The sequence below is a fragment of the Lepidothrix coronata genome, unplaced genomic scaffold (assembly GCF_001604755.1).
Source record: "Lepidothrix coronata isolate B3197 unplaced genomic scaffold, Lepidothrix_coronata-1.0 Scaffold3, whole genome shotgun sequence".
Lineage (NCBI taxonomy): Eukaryota > Metazoa > Chordata > Aves > Passeriformes > Pipridae > Lepidothrix > Lepidothrix coronata.
Window position 1 is genome coordinate 1,022,780 of NW_016690183.1, and position 14,380 is coordinate 1,037,159.

General features: G+C 43.0%; 1 protein-coding gene across 4 annotated transcripts in view; it reads left to right on the forward strand.

The window, feature by feature from the left end:
- The window catches only part of NFATC1 (nuclear factor of activated T-cells 1), a 110,700-nt gene that overhangs the window by 57,329 nt on the left and 38,991 nt on the right, over window positions 1-14,380 (forward strand). For 3 of the 4 annotated variants that reach the window (XM_017822643.1, XM_017822661.1, XM_017822652.1), the window contains exons 7-8: window positions 6,724-6,779; window positions 8,031-8,163. In XM_017822643.1, coding sequence (XP_017678132.1) covers window positions 6,724-6,779; window positions 8,031-8,163 — 189 coding nt within the window. Of the gene's footprint in view, window positions 1-6,723; window positions 6,780-8,030; window positions 8,164-10,816; window positions 12,425-14,380 lie in introns of those variants that run through there. The other variant, XM_017822670.1, reaches the window with a different exon arrangement.

Here is a 14,380-nt window from a genome sequence, read left to right on the forward strand (position 1 = left end):
TCAGTTTCAGCTGCAGAGTCACAGGTTCAGCCTACTAGAGCTTCACAAAGGAAAGTAAAATTGTGAAGACAAGGAGATGATGTGAATGTAATCAAAACCAGAGTGAAGTACTGTCATGACTGCTGGTGGGTGGGTGTGCTGGGTGTGCTTTGTTTGACCTGCCTGCTCTAGAGAGATTTTTCAGGGATGTCAAGCTTCAGTTTTACTTGGAATTTGTGTGTCTTAGACCTGGAATTACTTAAAGTTGTTAAATAAAACCCTCGGACCAGCGATAATTTGAATAGAGGGAGGTGCCAGAGAACACAAATTGCATAACCAGCTTCCATTCTGCTGAAAATAGTATCTGGCAAATCATTCCAATGGTTTTGGCTCAAAATGAACACCATCAGTCAGTTGTCAGCACAGTGCCTCCTTTTAATTACCTGAACTAAAATTACAGTTCATTTGCAAACACTTGAACTCAGAGTAATTAAGTCTGTTAGACATACTGTGGTAAAAGCAGCTGAAAAGCCTCACCATTTAGGCAAAGTGAGTCCCTCAGCTTTTGGCTTGCCCAGATGAGCAACCAGAGAGGAAGCACATGTCTGGCACAGATGCCAAAGTACTGTAAGATGCAGTTTGTGCTGGATTTCTATCACCTGGTCGCTGCATGACTTTTTTATTGTTAATTTAAGGTAAAGAAGAGAGAAAAAGTAACTTGAGAGCATCCTGTTAATGACAGATATACCTAAGTCTACATAGTATTCAGCTCAGTACTGCAAAAATGTATAGCTGAAGGAAGGAACAAAATACATATGCTGCAAAAATGCTTATGAGGAGACACAAACAAATGCAGCACCTTTGATGTGGAAATGAAAATAGGTCAGTTATGCCTGAATCCTGCTGCGCATGGATGGGTGCATGCCAGAAGACATGCCAGGGATGGGGAGCGAAGCTGTAGGGGAAGTCTCTGCAGCAGGACAGTAGGCTGTGAGGAGGGCAGAAGAACAGCTGCGGGACTTCCTGGCAAGGGAGAGGAAAATAAAGTAAGCAAAAATCTGACTAGCCATGTGGTCTCATAGCAAAAGTAGTGAAAATAGCAAAGTAGGGAGATCAGGGTCATTGGAGAGGCAAACAGGGATGAGGTGCTGGGCAGTAGGTAGGCAGGCCATGACACCAGCAAGAGCAGCAGCAGGAGGTTGAGCTGCTCTGAAGGTGGCTCTGGAACCAGGAGGCATATTACTGCTCACAGAACCCTAAGAGATGTAAATCTCAGGAGAGCAAAGTACCATTGAGGAGATCAAGAGAATGGTCATTTACATTGGAGATGTAAGTGGCCACTTACATTGCAGATACTTACTCTCTGCTGCCTCTGTATTTCTGCATGTTTTCTTGCTCTCTTGGCCCATCTTCCCTGTACATCTCATGTCAGACTGCTTGGCTGGTGTTGGTTCACCCTTAGTCTGACCCTCGTAAATGACTTTAAGATGTACACCAGTGTGTCAGCACAGGCACAGAATCCCACCCACTTGGTAGGATTCCCTTCCCTGCATGGTGTTCAGCTGGGGAAGCATTGTTCACAGCGAGACACCTGCAAGACTGCCTGAGAAAAGGTTGCTGCCCCTGCAAAATCCGGCACTAGTACACCCTTGCCAGCAAATATGTGCCAGCAGGTGAGACAGTGCCAGTGGGTCATACCCAGGACTGGCATGGGGAATGCTGTCCTCCAAGCAATAGAGCTGCCTCCTTGCCTCTCTGATTGCCAGCCCAGGTGCAGATCTGGCTCGACTTGCCCTTCCTCTGGAATCCCCTCTGCACAGAAACAGATAGCTTTTGAGTCTGAATGATGAGACTTTGCCTTAGTCTTCATCCTCTTTTCATGGAAACCCATCCATTCCTTCTGAATGTGTTCACAGATCAGTCATCTCAGTGTCATGAGGGTACTTACCAGGGAAAAGGGGTTAGGGTGCAGATTGAAAGTTTGTAAATCCTTCAATCCTCGAGGATTTAAATATGCATTGTTAGGGCCAAATGGGAAAGTAGGCAGAGCACCTCAAAATGACGCTGCATTGTGTCTGTGCCCTGCCTGTGTTGGACATGTTAAAGTAATCTGGGATGTAACAGGAGTTATTGTTCAGGGTAATCTCACAACGCATTAATCAAGTAGTGTGTTCCTTTGGGAGAGTAAGGCTTTTTTCACCATTTTACTTGGAATATGTGAATGTAAATACAGATTAACAGTGCAGCCAGTACAGTCAAACTCTGTTGAATTGCAGGCTGGGAGAGTATAAAATGTACCCTGTGTACAGGCAGTGAAATCCTACATAATATCTATTCTTCTCATATCTCAAGTGAACACAGGTCTACTAAAGAGTATAGAGTGTTTTAACCTCCTGTAGTAAAGTACCTGCATGCTCCCATTATGCCCATTTCATAGAGGTAAGGTTTTAAGTGGTTGCCAGATGTTATACCCTCCTGCATTTCCAGGCTTGGGGGACTTTTTGCTCTTGTATATTCTTTCTCCTTTCTGCAGTCCATTGGTCTGGAATGAAAGTTACGCTGGTGGCTTGATTGTTGTGAGCTTGCAAACTCCTGGTGCTATACTTGGAGTTCCCTGGGGTACGAAGGTAAATCCAACCCTAGAAACCCAGGGGGATCTGTCCAGATGGGCAGAGATGAGGGGAAGATGCTACAAAAATGTCTTTGGAAAGCTCTTTGTGTTGCTCTTCCATGAAGAAAACCTGTATGTCATCATCTGCTAAGATCTATATGTGAATAGCTGATGCTGCTAGATTTACACAACTACTTTTTAGTGCTGCTTCTGTGTTAAAACAGGCCTCTATGGTGCTTTTTTATGTGGAAATCTTGTAGCTGGGTGTGGTGGGGAAGCCGTTCGGTGACTCATACTGCAGGGAATTCCCTGATGAATTAGAGTATTTTTACTTCTGGACTTGTGCGCAGTTTCCTTCAATGCCGAGTGAGCGGCTGATAAGAGCAGACTACAAAGGCCCATTCACTGTTCAGCCACCCCATGTTAAAACAGGGTGTTTATGCTTTACAAAGCTGAAAATCCTCTCCACGTAACGTGGGGGGTTCATGGCATTTTCGTCATTAGCAATCCCAGGTGCTCCGAGTGTCTAAGCAACAACAACAAAAAAAAAAAGCCAGAAGCGGATGGTGGTGGAGTGCACCCGGAGCTGGGATAGCTATAAATAACAGCGATCGGTCTAAATGTCAGGCTTCCTGACAAACCTGGTGTCTTCAGCTGGCAGCAGTGCTGATGGCCACCTGTTAGCACAGCGTCTAGCCTGGGCGCAGGCAGAGAGCCTGTGTGGAATGGGGGATTTCTCCTTCCCCCAGCATTGCCACACTCCTGCACTGCCTCTTTGGGAGGAGGGGTTTGAGGGTCATTCATCTAGCCTGTGGCACAGTTCGCACGTGAAGCCTTGGCTTTGTCGGGTCAATGGCTGTTGCTGCTGGCAGCGAGGGAGCAGGGCACTCCGCTGGGGACTCTGCAGGGTTTCTGCCCCGCGGTTCTGTGCACGGATGTTTTGGTTTTATTTCCATTTTGTAAAAGAAAACCTCACATAATAAAAGAAACCCAGTATAATACCTCAACACAACTCTTTAGCTATATAAAGAACTGTCTTTCTCTTCAAAATATTGCACTTATAAATCTTAAAAATGCCAAAACAAAGCCAGGCATTTGGTTTGGAGAAGACACTTCTTATTACTTGGTAAAAGTAAATAGTGAAATGAAAGGAAATGAAATAAGACCTTTGGAAAAGCCGTTTTCTCCCTTTTCCTCCATGCCTCCTCCTCTCCTTCCTCTCCTGACTCCATCTCTCCCCCTCCCTGTAGAACAACTGCCCATTTGGGTACAGTAATTCCAGAGAGTAAACTTTAACGGGAATGCCTGAAATGTGTCTGCTTCAGCTTTGTGTTATGTCTGTAATTTGAATTATTTGCATTTTGGAAAGGTATAAATTGCTCTGGTGTACTTGGGTTGGCTGGCAGCCAGGAGGGAGTTGCCTCGGGCCCAGACCAGGCGCGTTGCTGCAGATGTGGCAGGCGTACAATGGAAACTTTTGTGGGCGAGCAGCCCTCGCTGCTCCAGCACACGCTGACAGGAGGCGGCATCCCGCCTGCTCGCCAGGCTCCCCAGTGGATGGGCGCTGGGGCAAAACCATTTTCTCTGGCATAGGCAGATTGTCTTGATGCTTAGGGCTCGCAAAAACCATTCTGAAGCCATTATTCTTTTTTTTTTCTTTTAATTTCAGCTGAACTGTATAAACCTGCAAAACATGTTTACTGTAAAAGGTTGACGTAGTGGTCTAAGGTTTCCCTCCTGGAGCTGATCCCAGTCCGTGGGCGTTGAGATTTCCCTCTTGGTTCACCAGACGTAATATGAGGAATTGTTGGCTTTGGGTTTTTTTGGGTTTTTTTTTTGGTTTCTTGCTTCATAACAACTTTTCCTCCCAGTGTTTTTGTTAAATGAAATGTGACTATCTGCTATCTGTTAATTAGTTGTCTATTCCCTACTTCTTCCTCCTCTTCCCTTTCCCCTCAATTGCTGAGCAGCGATGGTCTGGACACTCTCAAGGGAATTTCTTGGAGCAAAGCCCGTATTGTTCTTATTAACTTCCATAAGACAAGCCATGGCTCTGGATTTTTATTTTCCTAATAGTTTAGATTACAGCATTTTTGTCATCATAAAAATTTAAAAAATTCATAAAGGCAGTGCTGCATGAAGTAATTGAAAGATGAATTGGAGATGGAATAATTTTGAATTTTACTGAAGTATCGGCAGGAAATAAAAACCAGAAACCTGAATCAGATCATTCGTCTTGCAAAGCAGAAATTAACCATAGTGAAAAAACCTGAACTTCTGGTAATCCGTTTACGAAGGCAAATTGAACACATGTTAACTACTAGTCTGGACGTCTGTAAATTTAAAAAAAACCAACCCAACAAACCCCTTACAAAGCAGAAGTTCCTAGACTTTGCAAAATGTGTGACAGTGTCGGAGTTGTGTTGCTTTTACAACTGATTGAATTAATTAGGGGCAGGGAGGGAGGGCTTCAGGGCCTCTATGAGGAGAGGGCTGGCAATAGAGGAGGCTGCTCCCAGACAGGGGATGTGTCCTGGCTTGCTGAATTTCGGTCGGGTTTTTTCTACTGACAGCTTAGGGGAAGCATCTGTTGTATAAATTGTGAAGTGATCACCAGTCCTCCCGAGAAGTCTACTTCAGTTTTGGCACTCTCCAAAGGACTCGTTAAGGAGACTGGAGCACAGTCTGGCTGCTCCTTCTTTCCCCACAGCCGAACGTGGCAGTACCAATTAAAGGGATTCCTTTTCTAGCGTCACAAGTTAAAATATAGGAAGAAACTGAGGGTAGGTCTGCTAATTGTTTTCCTACAGAAAGACCTGCCAAATCCACTGTGGTATTTATGCTGCAGCCTTCACATTGCACTTCTTTCCATACGTTAAAAAAAAGGGGGGCTGGACATTAAAACAATTGCCAGGGCTAGTCCCTCAGCAGCATTCCTTTCACAGTAGGACAGCTGTACACAAAAACATTATTTACAGACATTTGTAATAAATCAGGCAGTTCTAAATGCGTCACCTCCATCCTGGCCATGAAAGTGAACAGAGAAGAAAAAGTACACTCACTCTTTTACCTTTCAAAGAGCTGTTTTCCTAAGGCAGACCCCGTCTATAAGATGAAGTTCAAAATAACTAATATTTGCATTTGCATGTCCCGATGCCACAACAAATGTGCAAAAGAGATGACATAAATCTCGGTTTCCTGTTCATTTCAGTAGCATCTGACAATGGTGGCACTCCTGTGTCTCCCTTGCCCAGCTTAGCCAGCAGTCTGCTTATGGCCTTTCATTTGTGTTTTCCTAGGCCTGCAGAATGGAAACCTTATGTTCTGTATTATTTTTCTAATTTCTTCGCTGTTGAGGTTTGAAGACGCAAGGAAGTAAGAGCCCACCTTGTTATTGACAAGTTATTTCTGTATCAGTGATGTGCAGAAAAAATTACTAGACAAAACCAATTTCTTCCCCAGAAAAAGTTACAGCTGTGGCTTAAATCTATGTTTGCTTGAAAACAGAAATACAGTAAATTAGGAGGACCCAAGACATCACTAGAAACAGCTCCAGAAGTGCTAAGCTAAGTGTAGCTAAGCTTAACCAACTTTAGAATGAAGCAAAAAGCTGTGTTTCCCAGCCTATGGCCTTGCCTTTTGATCCAAGCAGCAGAATTACGACAAGCCAGACTAGGCGTATATTAAAATCAAATACTGCATGGCTGAGGAGTTTCTTAATACTACCTTTTTTGTTGTTTTGTTTAATATTAATGTTGAATATGACGTACAGCATAGGTAGTAATCAAAAGGCCTCACAACGTAGCAGTATTGTTGCCTGAAGGGAGCTAAAGTGTACAACAGTTGCATATTTTACCATACTAGTGGCAGAACAAACTCACAAGCGGCTTTCCCCATCACAGCATCACGTGCTCTGCATTGTGGTTCTCCCCTTCAGAAAAGCTGAGCAGACTCCTGCCACAGGTTACCCAGATGGTCTCTTAGTTGGGCAACACTTGGGCAATGAGTTTTGAGAGCTGTTTTTCATATATGTAGTGCCCCTTCAAAGAGATTTTTTTGCAGAAGTCATTCCTTTCTTGTCTTGGGAGAGGAAAAAAGGACAGAAGTAGATATCTTTTTCTTTTGTCTTTTAGATGGTCACCATGTGTGGGAAATGGAAGCCAAAACTGACAAAGAAATGTGCAAGCCAGTAAGTCTGCCTTAAATATTTTAACATCAAGATGAAAAATATGTATTGCCTTCTCCAGCACTGTTACTAAAGAGGGATTTCCAAGGCTTTGGCACTGAAACAGAACAAGTACTTAGGCCTCCCCTCCTGGAAATCTTTCTTTAACGTGAGCATGGGGTAAAAAACCTTCTCTGGAAGCTATCCCGAAAGTAGGAGAGACCATTTGGAAAATATTTTTTCATTGTCCAGGATGGGCCAGCCCTGTCTGCTCATCTTCTATCTTGCTGGGTCAGTTCTTCCCTCTGCTCCCACAGCAATTTCTGATCGTTTTCCTTGGCTTTCCTCTAACTTCAGCAGAAGAAACCTGAGTACCCTCACAGGAGATCAACCCCACACTAGAGAAGTGTGGGTCTCTCAGCCATGACTTAAGTGGGAAGTACGTCCACTAATCCATGTCTCCAGCAATATGCAATACTTGCAAACCTGCAGGCAAACAGTTTAAAAATCTCAGCTGAATTCAGGCCAAATGCTAAGATGAGCATTCAATTTTATTCTTTCAAAAAGTGCCAAGGGAGGTTTTGGTGGTCATAATAGATTTCACTGTGCATTTGTGTAAGTTGATGCCCTAGCAGCTAAGTCTTTCCTTAGCCCCATACCTGGAGCATTTGGTTTCTGACAGTGGAAGATCATCTACGGGCTCTCCAGCCTTTCTTCCTGTATCACTAGATGTTCTTGCAAGATCTCCCATCTACAGAAACTAGCATGCTTAAAACTTCCTGAGTTGTTATATGTAAAAATACTGCACTGTGGAAAATGGAAATATTTGAATAATCCTGTCCTAATGGCTTTCAAAGGAAATTGTGTTAGCTTGAGATATACTGGGGATGACCTGCCAACTGAGCTGTTGTGCTTTCTCCTGCTGAGTTAGAGACCACAATTTGATTGTGGTCCCAGATTCTTGACAGAGGCAGGAGGCATAGAGCCTTGTCCATATGCAGTATCGTATTTGCTGTCCAAAGGGAAGAAGCGAAAGCTAGAGATTTTGTAAAGATCTGAACCACGCTGAAGTAATATCCCTACTTCTAGAGTCCTTGGAATGGACACAGGAGTTGGTGGGAGGCCATCTTTGTCCGCAAAGCCTACGTGTTTCCCTGCAGAGGGGAAATTCCTTGTGAGCCCGAGCACCTCCTTTTCAGGGTTGACGTTTGAATACTGTTGTACAGCTTGACTGCCTTAGTCATGCCTTGACTTTCTGATGTGTTGCTTTTGCAGAATTCACTGGTGGTCGAGATACCACCTTTCCGCAATCAGAGAATTACCAGCCCTGTTCAGGTCAACTTCTATGTCTGCAACGGAAAAAGAAAGAGAAGCCAGTACCAGCTTTTCACGTATCTCCCTGCTAATGGTAATAAAACATGTTCCTTATCTCTGCTAGTAAAAACTGAGAGATAATGATGATTACTTAGAAAGATTTATGGTTCTGGTAATTTTTTAGTAACCTGAATAATTTGGATGTATACCTGGTGTTCTAAAATGAGAGTGAGAATCAACCCATGAGAGGTGCCTTTCTCTCTGCTCTCTGCACAACAGACCTCCTCTGCAGATTATTTCCATTTGTGTTGGTGGCAGAGACCTGTTGGAACAAGGGCATATGCTTTTGGGAGCTAAAGAACCACAGCATAAACACATGTGTAGTTACAAATTGTGACGGCACTGATCTCTCTGCTAAGTTGCTGTCAACCCTCAGTCTGAATTTCTGGCCCCAGAAGATACATTGCATTTGAATAACACTTCTGAATTTGCACCACAGCATTGTAAGCATTCTGGGCTCTGAGCTGGAAGTGATGTGTGGATTCTCCTTGCAGTCATCCTGCACCTCGCTGTCTCACAGGGGATGAAAGTTGAGATGGGCAACATGGATGGAGATCAAAGCGCTCCATACAAAATGCTTTATGTATGGGAAATGTTCAGAAACACACGTGCCAGTATTTTTTTTTAGCTTATATTGATAGCTATGAAGTGACAATAAAGTCACTCATGATAGCTGAATTCCAAGCAGGCTTGTAACGAAGATTTTAATAGCAAATAAATTTAGATTTTTTTTTTTATTATTATTTGAAATTACTCTTTTTCTGAGAACGCTCTTTTGGGAAAGGCAGGAATAAAAAGGTACTTGTTTTGTTGTTGTTTTGGAAGGAAGAGGAATTAGAAAAATTATTAGGTTATGCTTTTTTGTAGTCTTTCCAAGTGAAAGTAGTCCTTCTGAGGGAAATTCCCACAAAGCAATACTTGAGTCATGTCACATGACTTGAAGAGACCTGCCAACTTGTTGCAGGTGAAATCCCTTAAAGTACACATTTGGAATTTCACCCAGTTAGCATGCATGCACTTCGGACTTTTATCAGGACTTTAATTTATAATAAAAGTACAGGAAACTTGACATGGGCAACTGACTGCTTACTGCATATGTGCTGTGTAGCTATGCTTCAGTGAGTCAGCCTACTTATGCAAACTTCATCCCCAGTGGGGATGTCTGTGTATATTTAAAGACTGTTCATCTCTTAAATTGGAAAGAAAAAGAGTTGTTATTCTCTTCCACAACACTTTTCAGCAATAAAAATCAGTTGTAGAGGCAATCAGGTATTGCCTTGTCACCCAAGTTCCCCTCATAAATATTTCAGACTCATGCCTCATGTTAACTGCTGTTTATTAAGCAGCATCTTCCCTCCAGCCTTTACACAGGCCATTTTTTACCATTGTATTCTAAACCATGAGAGCAGCATTCACTGCTGCAGAGTTGGTTTATGCTACCCCCATTCTCTGTTTGAAACATTTGATGTTTCATTTGATGTGAAGAGACGGGAATATATAGCTAGTGACAGGCTAGCCTAACAGAGAAACAACCTAGGCTTTATTCTGCAAAGACATCTTTAATTATGGTAATTGTTGAAATCACTGGGAATCTTGTTTAGTCTGCTGTACCAATTTAAATTCATGGGAAATCTTTTCATTTCAGTGTAGGGAAACCTGAAAGAAAAAATGTAACACCAGGTAGGGTAAAGGAAAGGTATTTGTAGTAAATATGCCTTCCTCCTATTCCTGTTTGGTTCTCCACTCACGTTCTCTTAATACACATGTATATGTGCATATAGGTGATTGAGAAACAGGTTATGTTCTTTGCAACCTCTCTCATAACAGTGGTAAGAGTGAATGTGCTTCTGCAATCATCAGAATTAATAGTATAGTATGTTTTTATTATGCATGTGTTGTAATGCCTGTGTTAGAGCTTTAAGGTTTTGCCCTTACGTAGCTGGTGTTTTTTTCCACCTTGCCTTTCAAAGATACATACAATCACCTCAACTATGTATTTAGAAACCATATATAGTGACTGAATCAGTGATTTATGCTGCTGTATTTCTAGGAGTCATTTTAGGATGTTCTGCCTTAATTGCTTTCGGTCACAGCATTCTCATAATTATTCAAGACATTGTAGAAAACTAAAGTTTAGCTCGTAAGGAAAAAAATACTTGAGTCAGCAGCCACTGGGTGACCAGTGTAAAAAATGTAAATTATGTAAATGAGATAAGTGATTTTGGCCCAGTTAACAGTTTGTCTCTTGTTTAAACAAATCCCACAAACAGAGAAGGTGAAGAGTTTTGAGAAGTAAATGTCAGTGATCATCAAGTGTAAGATGTGGTTTCATACAGATCAGATGGTATACTGTAAGCTGCTTCTCCTTCCTTGCTTTAGGACTAATCAAAATGCTATTATTCCAGTGCCTACTGTAGTTTTGCAGGTATTGCTGCATGAGGGAGCTTTTAAAAGCTTCATAATGCACATTAGATGTATTTTACAGCTCAACTGGACTGTGCCAAAGCAAAATACCATATATGGACTAAAGCATAAATATCGTGTGAGCCCGCTGGCTGTGATCCTGGGGTGGGTGTGGGTACATGCAGACCAGTGGGAGAGCCATGGGCTTGCTGTGCAGCTCCCACCCCGACCGCAGAGCAGTAGGGTTTTTTTTCCTGTAGCTCCTATTTCTCCTCATTCCCTAGGGGAAAACAGCCAGTGGATCCAGGGACACGTGGCCTCACTCATCCCACCTCCTATGGATGGTCCTATAGCGTCTCCATGGAGTACAGCTCTGTGACATGCAGTCAGCACAAGCTGCCATCTCCAGCAGAGTGTTATGGTTTCGTCTCCATAAGACTTCTCCCGTGCTGCGGAGATAGGGCAGGATTGTACCTTTCCTCTGTTAGCTCAAGTGTTTTGCAGAGCAGGGACTTACTTTGTGAAGATGAGTTCCTGCTTCAGAAACAAAAAAACGCTGCAAAAATGAAAATCTTACTGCTCTGTAAATGAAAAGTTTAAATAACAAAACAAAAGAGAAAGTAGACACTTCACAAATGGAGCCAAGGTCTTGAAAATGAGCTTGCTTAAGTCTTTGGCTTGGGATAGACTGTAAACCTAAGTACTCATAATCCACTTTTAATTGAAATTTTGATTTATTGTTCTGCTAAATCTGAGCAATCCCTGAATCCTGTCTTAGCCTATATTGTGCAAAAATGACTTTAATGTCATTTTTTTAGTATTACTTTAATGTTACGCATCACTGAGCAACTGCATATCAGTTTTGTCCTGGAGCCTGCAGGCTGTAGGCTCTTGAGACTCCTCTCCAGACATGCCTGGTGCAGAAATATAAGTAGTTTCCATACCATTCTGACACAGGTGAATTCCCGCAGCTCATATGGTAAGTACTGATACGTTTTGCATTGCCACATCCCATCAGAATTTGGGGAGGAAGGCTCCGGACCAGATGCTGCAGTCAGGAGTCTGAGCAGAGCACAGTGAGCAGACCCTTGGATATTCACCTTTTAAAGTGCCTCCATTGCTGCAGCTTTGTGCAGATGGGCTCTGCGGCTCCATTATGTGCAGCAGAACATTTTGGAAAACCATTGGTGAACCCTACCTTTGTGAACCCTACCCTGTAGAAAAACGGTTGGTTTTAATTTCTGTTTATGACTGCATATCATTTTGCTTCCATGAATTTATTATATCATTGGCCCATATATGCATTTGAAATAGGAGGAACAGTCTTCTGAAATCACTAGATGCAAGCAGTAGCATTTGAGGGATAAACTAACCTGGAGAGCCTGAAGAAGTACACAAGCAACCAGACGTACGCTGTGGTTCCAAAACCTGTGTTTTCATCTGCTTAAGAAAGCTGAAGGCATTCTCCTGCTCAGAAGACTTTAAACAACTCACTGAATGATAAGGGTTAGATGTCTGTTCAGATTTCTTTTAAGTAGGTACATCAAAATAGAGGAAATGTGTTGAAGAACTTATTTTTTGCAGATTGAAGTGAGTGCTCTCTATGTTTTCTAATATCTAATGAATGTTGATATCAAGAATGGTGAATACCAGAAAGTTTTCTTGGAAAATAGACTAACCGAAGACAGGCAAGTTTGCCTAGAAAATATTTAATAAGATTGAAAAATGAAAGTTGATGTGTTTCTTTTACTGGAATGAAAAAGTACACTTTTGCAAACAGTTGATGATAAAGTATTTCTGGTTTCTGTTTCTGTCAGGCTTCTTAATTGTCAAAGCATTATTAAAAAATCATTTCATTGCTTCTAGTATTTATTAAAATGGTGTTAATATTATGGGCAACTTTTGAGATGCGTTCCACTACCCATAGGGCCAGATTTTCAACTGCACAGCCTCCAGCAGAGCCAGCTTTTCTGCAGTTCTTTTGCCTCCCTGCAGTCATCTGCACAAAGTCTTCAAGGTGTTGGGCTCCTCTGAAAACCTGGCCACAGTGATTTGGTGGGGATGCAGGTCCTTGAAAGCTGCATGTAGGCAGTTGTGCTGAGAGCCTGTCTGTGGTGACTAGATGTGCCTTAGTATTGTGGTTTACAGCACAGTGGTATGAAATTGAAGGTCTTAGAATTGTAGAATAGAATCATAGAATATCTCAAGTTGGAAGGGATCCATAAGGATCATAAAAGTCCAACTACCTGCTCCTTGCAGGACCACCTACTGGTGTACATCTGAAGTGCCCACTGCACATTGTTGTCAGCATCCTCCTGACTTCCTGCCTCTGCTCTAAAATTATCCCCTTTCTGCGCTGCAGATGGGTGCAATCAGCACTTTTCTGGTGACTGCACTGAGCAGCCATGCCTCTTTATCACCTCGGCTCTTGCACCAACACCTCACTCTCTGAATTAAAAGGTGACATTGGCCGCCTTGGCAGAAAACAACAAAATGAGGATGCAAAGTGTTGTCACTCTAATGGGACACAGCACACAGCTTGTGCTGATTGTCTCCTGAGACCTCTCACCTCTTCAGTATTTGATGGATTTTCCTGCTTGAGGTTGGCAAAATTATCAGCCTAGTCCTTTCTGAAAAAAGATGATGATTTGGAGGCTGTTGGGGAAGCAGGGCCAAATTCGGAGTCTGCATTGTGAATGGATTCTAATCTGTGGTTTATGCAACATGATCATGCCAGAGCCATGGAGGGCAACACCTCGACAAGGGGACTGAGCACAGCTGAGTCAGGCCTGGAGCCTGACACCTTCTGGAAGTGTTTCCATCCAGCCCAGGGAACAGCCAGACTGCTGCAAAGCTGGTGCAGGGCACCATAGGACAACAGAAGGAATGCGGAGAAATGTTGACCGCAGGGGACTTATTTTAGGTGAAAAGAAGAATCACAGTTACTCATTTTTACACTATACACTGTCACAGTTTATTTCATTTTGGCTGCTCAGTGGTTGGTTGTTACTTTTGACATCTAATAGAGTAACTAAAAGCAGGTAAGATTTTGTCAGTCCTGTTTCCATTTAGGACAGTCATAAAATTCATGATCACCAAGTGCATCAGCCCTTCTACTCCCGTCCAGCAGCCACTCAAGGTCTGTGGCAGAGTAGAGCAGGCACTCACCAGCATTACACCCCTGCGTGCTCTAGTGGATACCCAGCTGGTACCACACTTCATCCAGGCGACATCTGTATCTGTTTTCAGCAGTCAACCAGAGCCTAGCCAGCCACATCCAAACTGGAGATGCAGTCTGTCTTGATCTCTAAGGGCAGAACTCTGCCTCTCTGTGCGGTGCTCCACCTTCACCTGGAAAGCCACCATTACCTGTGTGATGTCCCTGAGACAGGCAGGGGTGGACAGGCACTGTATATAGAAGCCCCTGGCTGTGTCTGACCATCAGGGTCCACAGCAGCAGCAATGATCACTCATAACAGTTAACTTCCAGTGCATAAAGTTGTCTTTTGGCAGTACTTCTCTTTTCAAATATTTCCCTTCAGATAATAAAACCCAGCCTGTAGTTTTGGTCACCAAACCCTTCTACATGAGCATCTCAAGGACTCCCTCCCTTATTTCCCAGTGATTTCACATGCATATCTTAGCGAGTGTGGGGCTTTGGGATCTTCCAATTAGCTTAAAAGTCAAAAGGTAAAACTTGTGTGAGGGAGCGGAGTTTAGAATTACGTGGGCTGGATTACAGGAGATTCTTATTTTTGTTCTCCTCAAGTGGCTGATCAAAATTAATCTAGCCCAGTAATTGATCCTAAAGGGGAAACAGTGGTGGAGGCTGCTGGAAGTGAAATGCA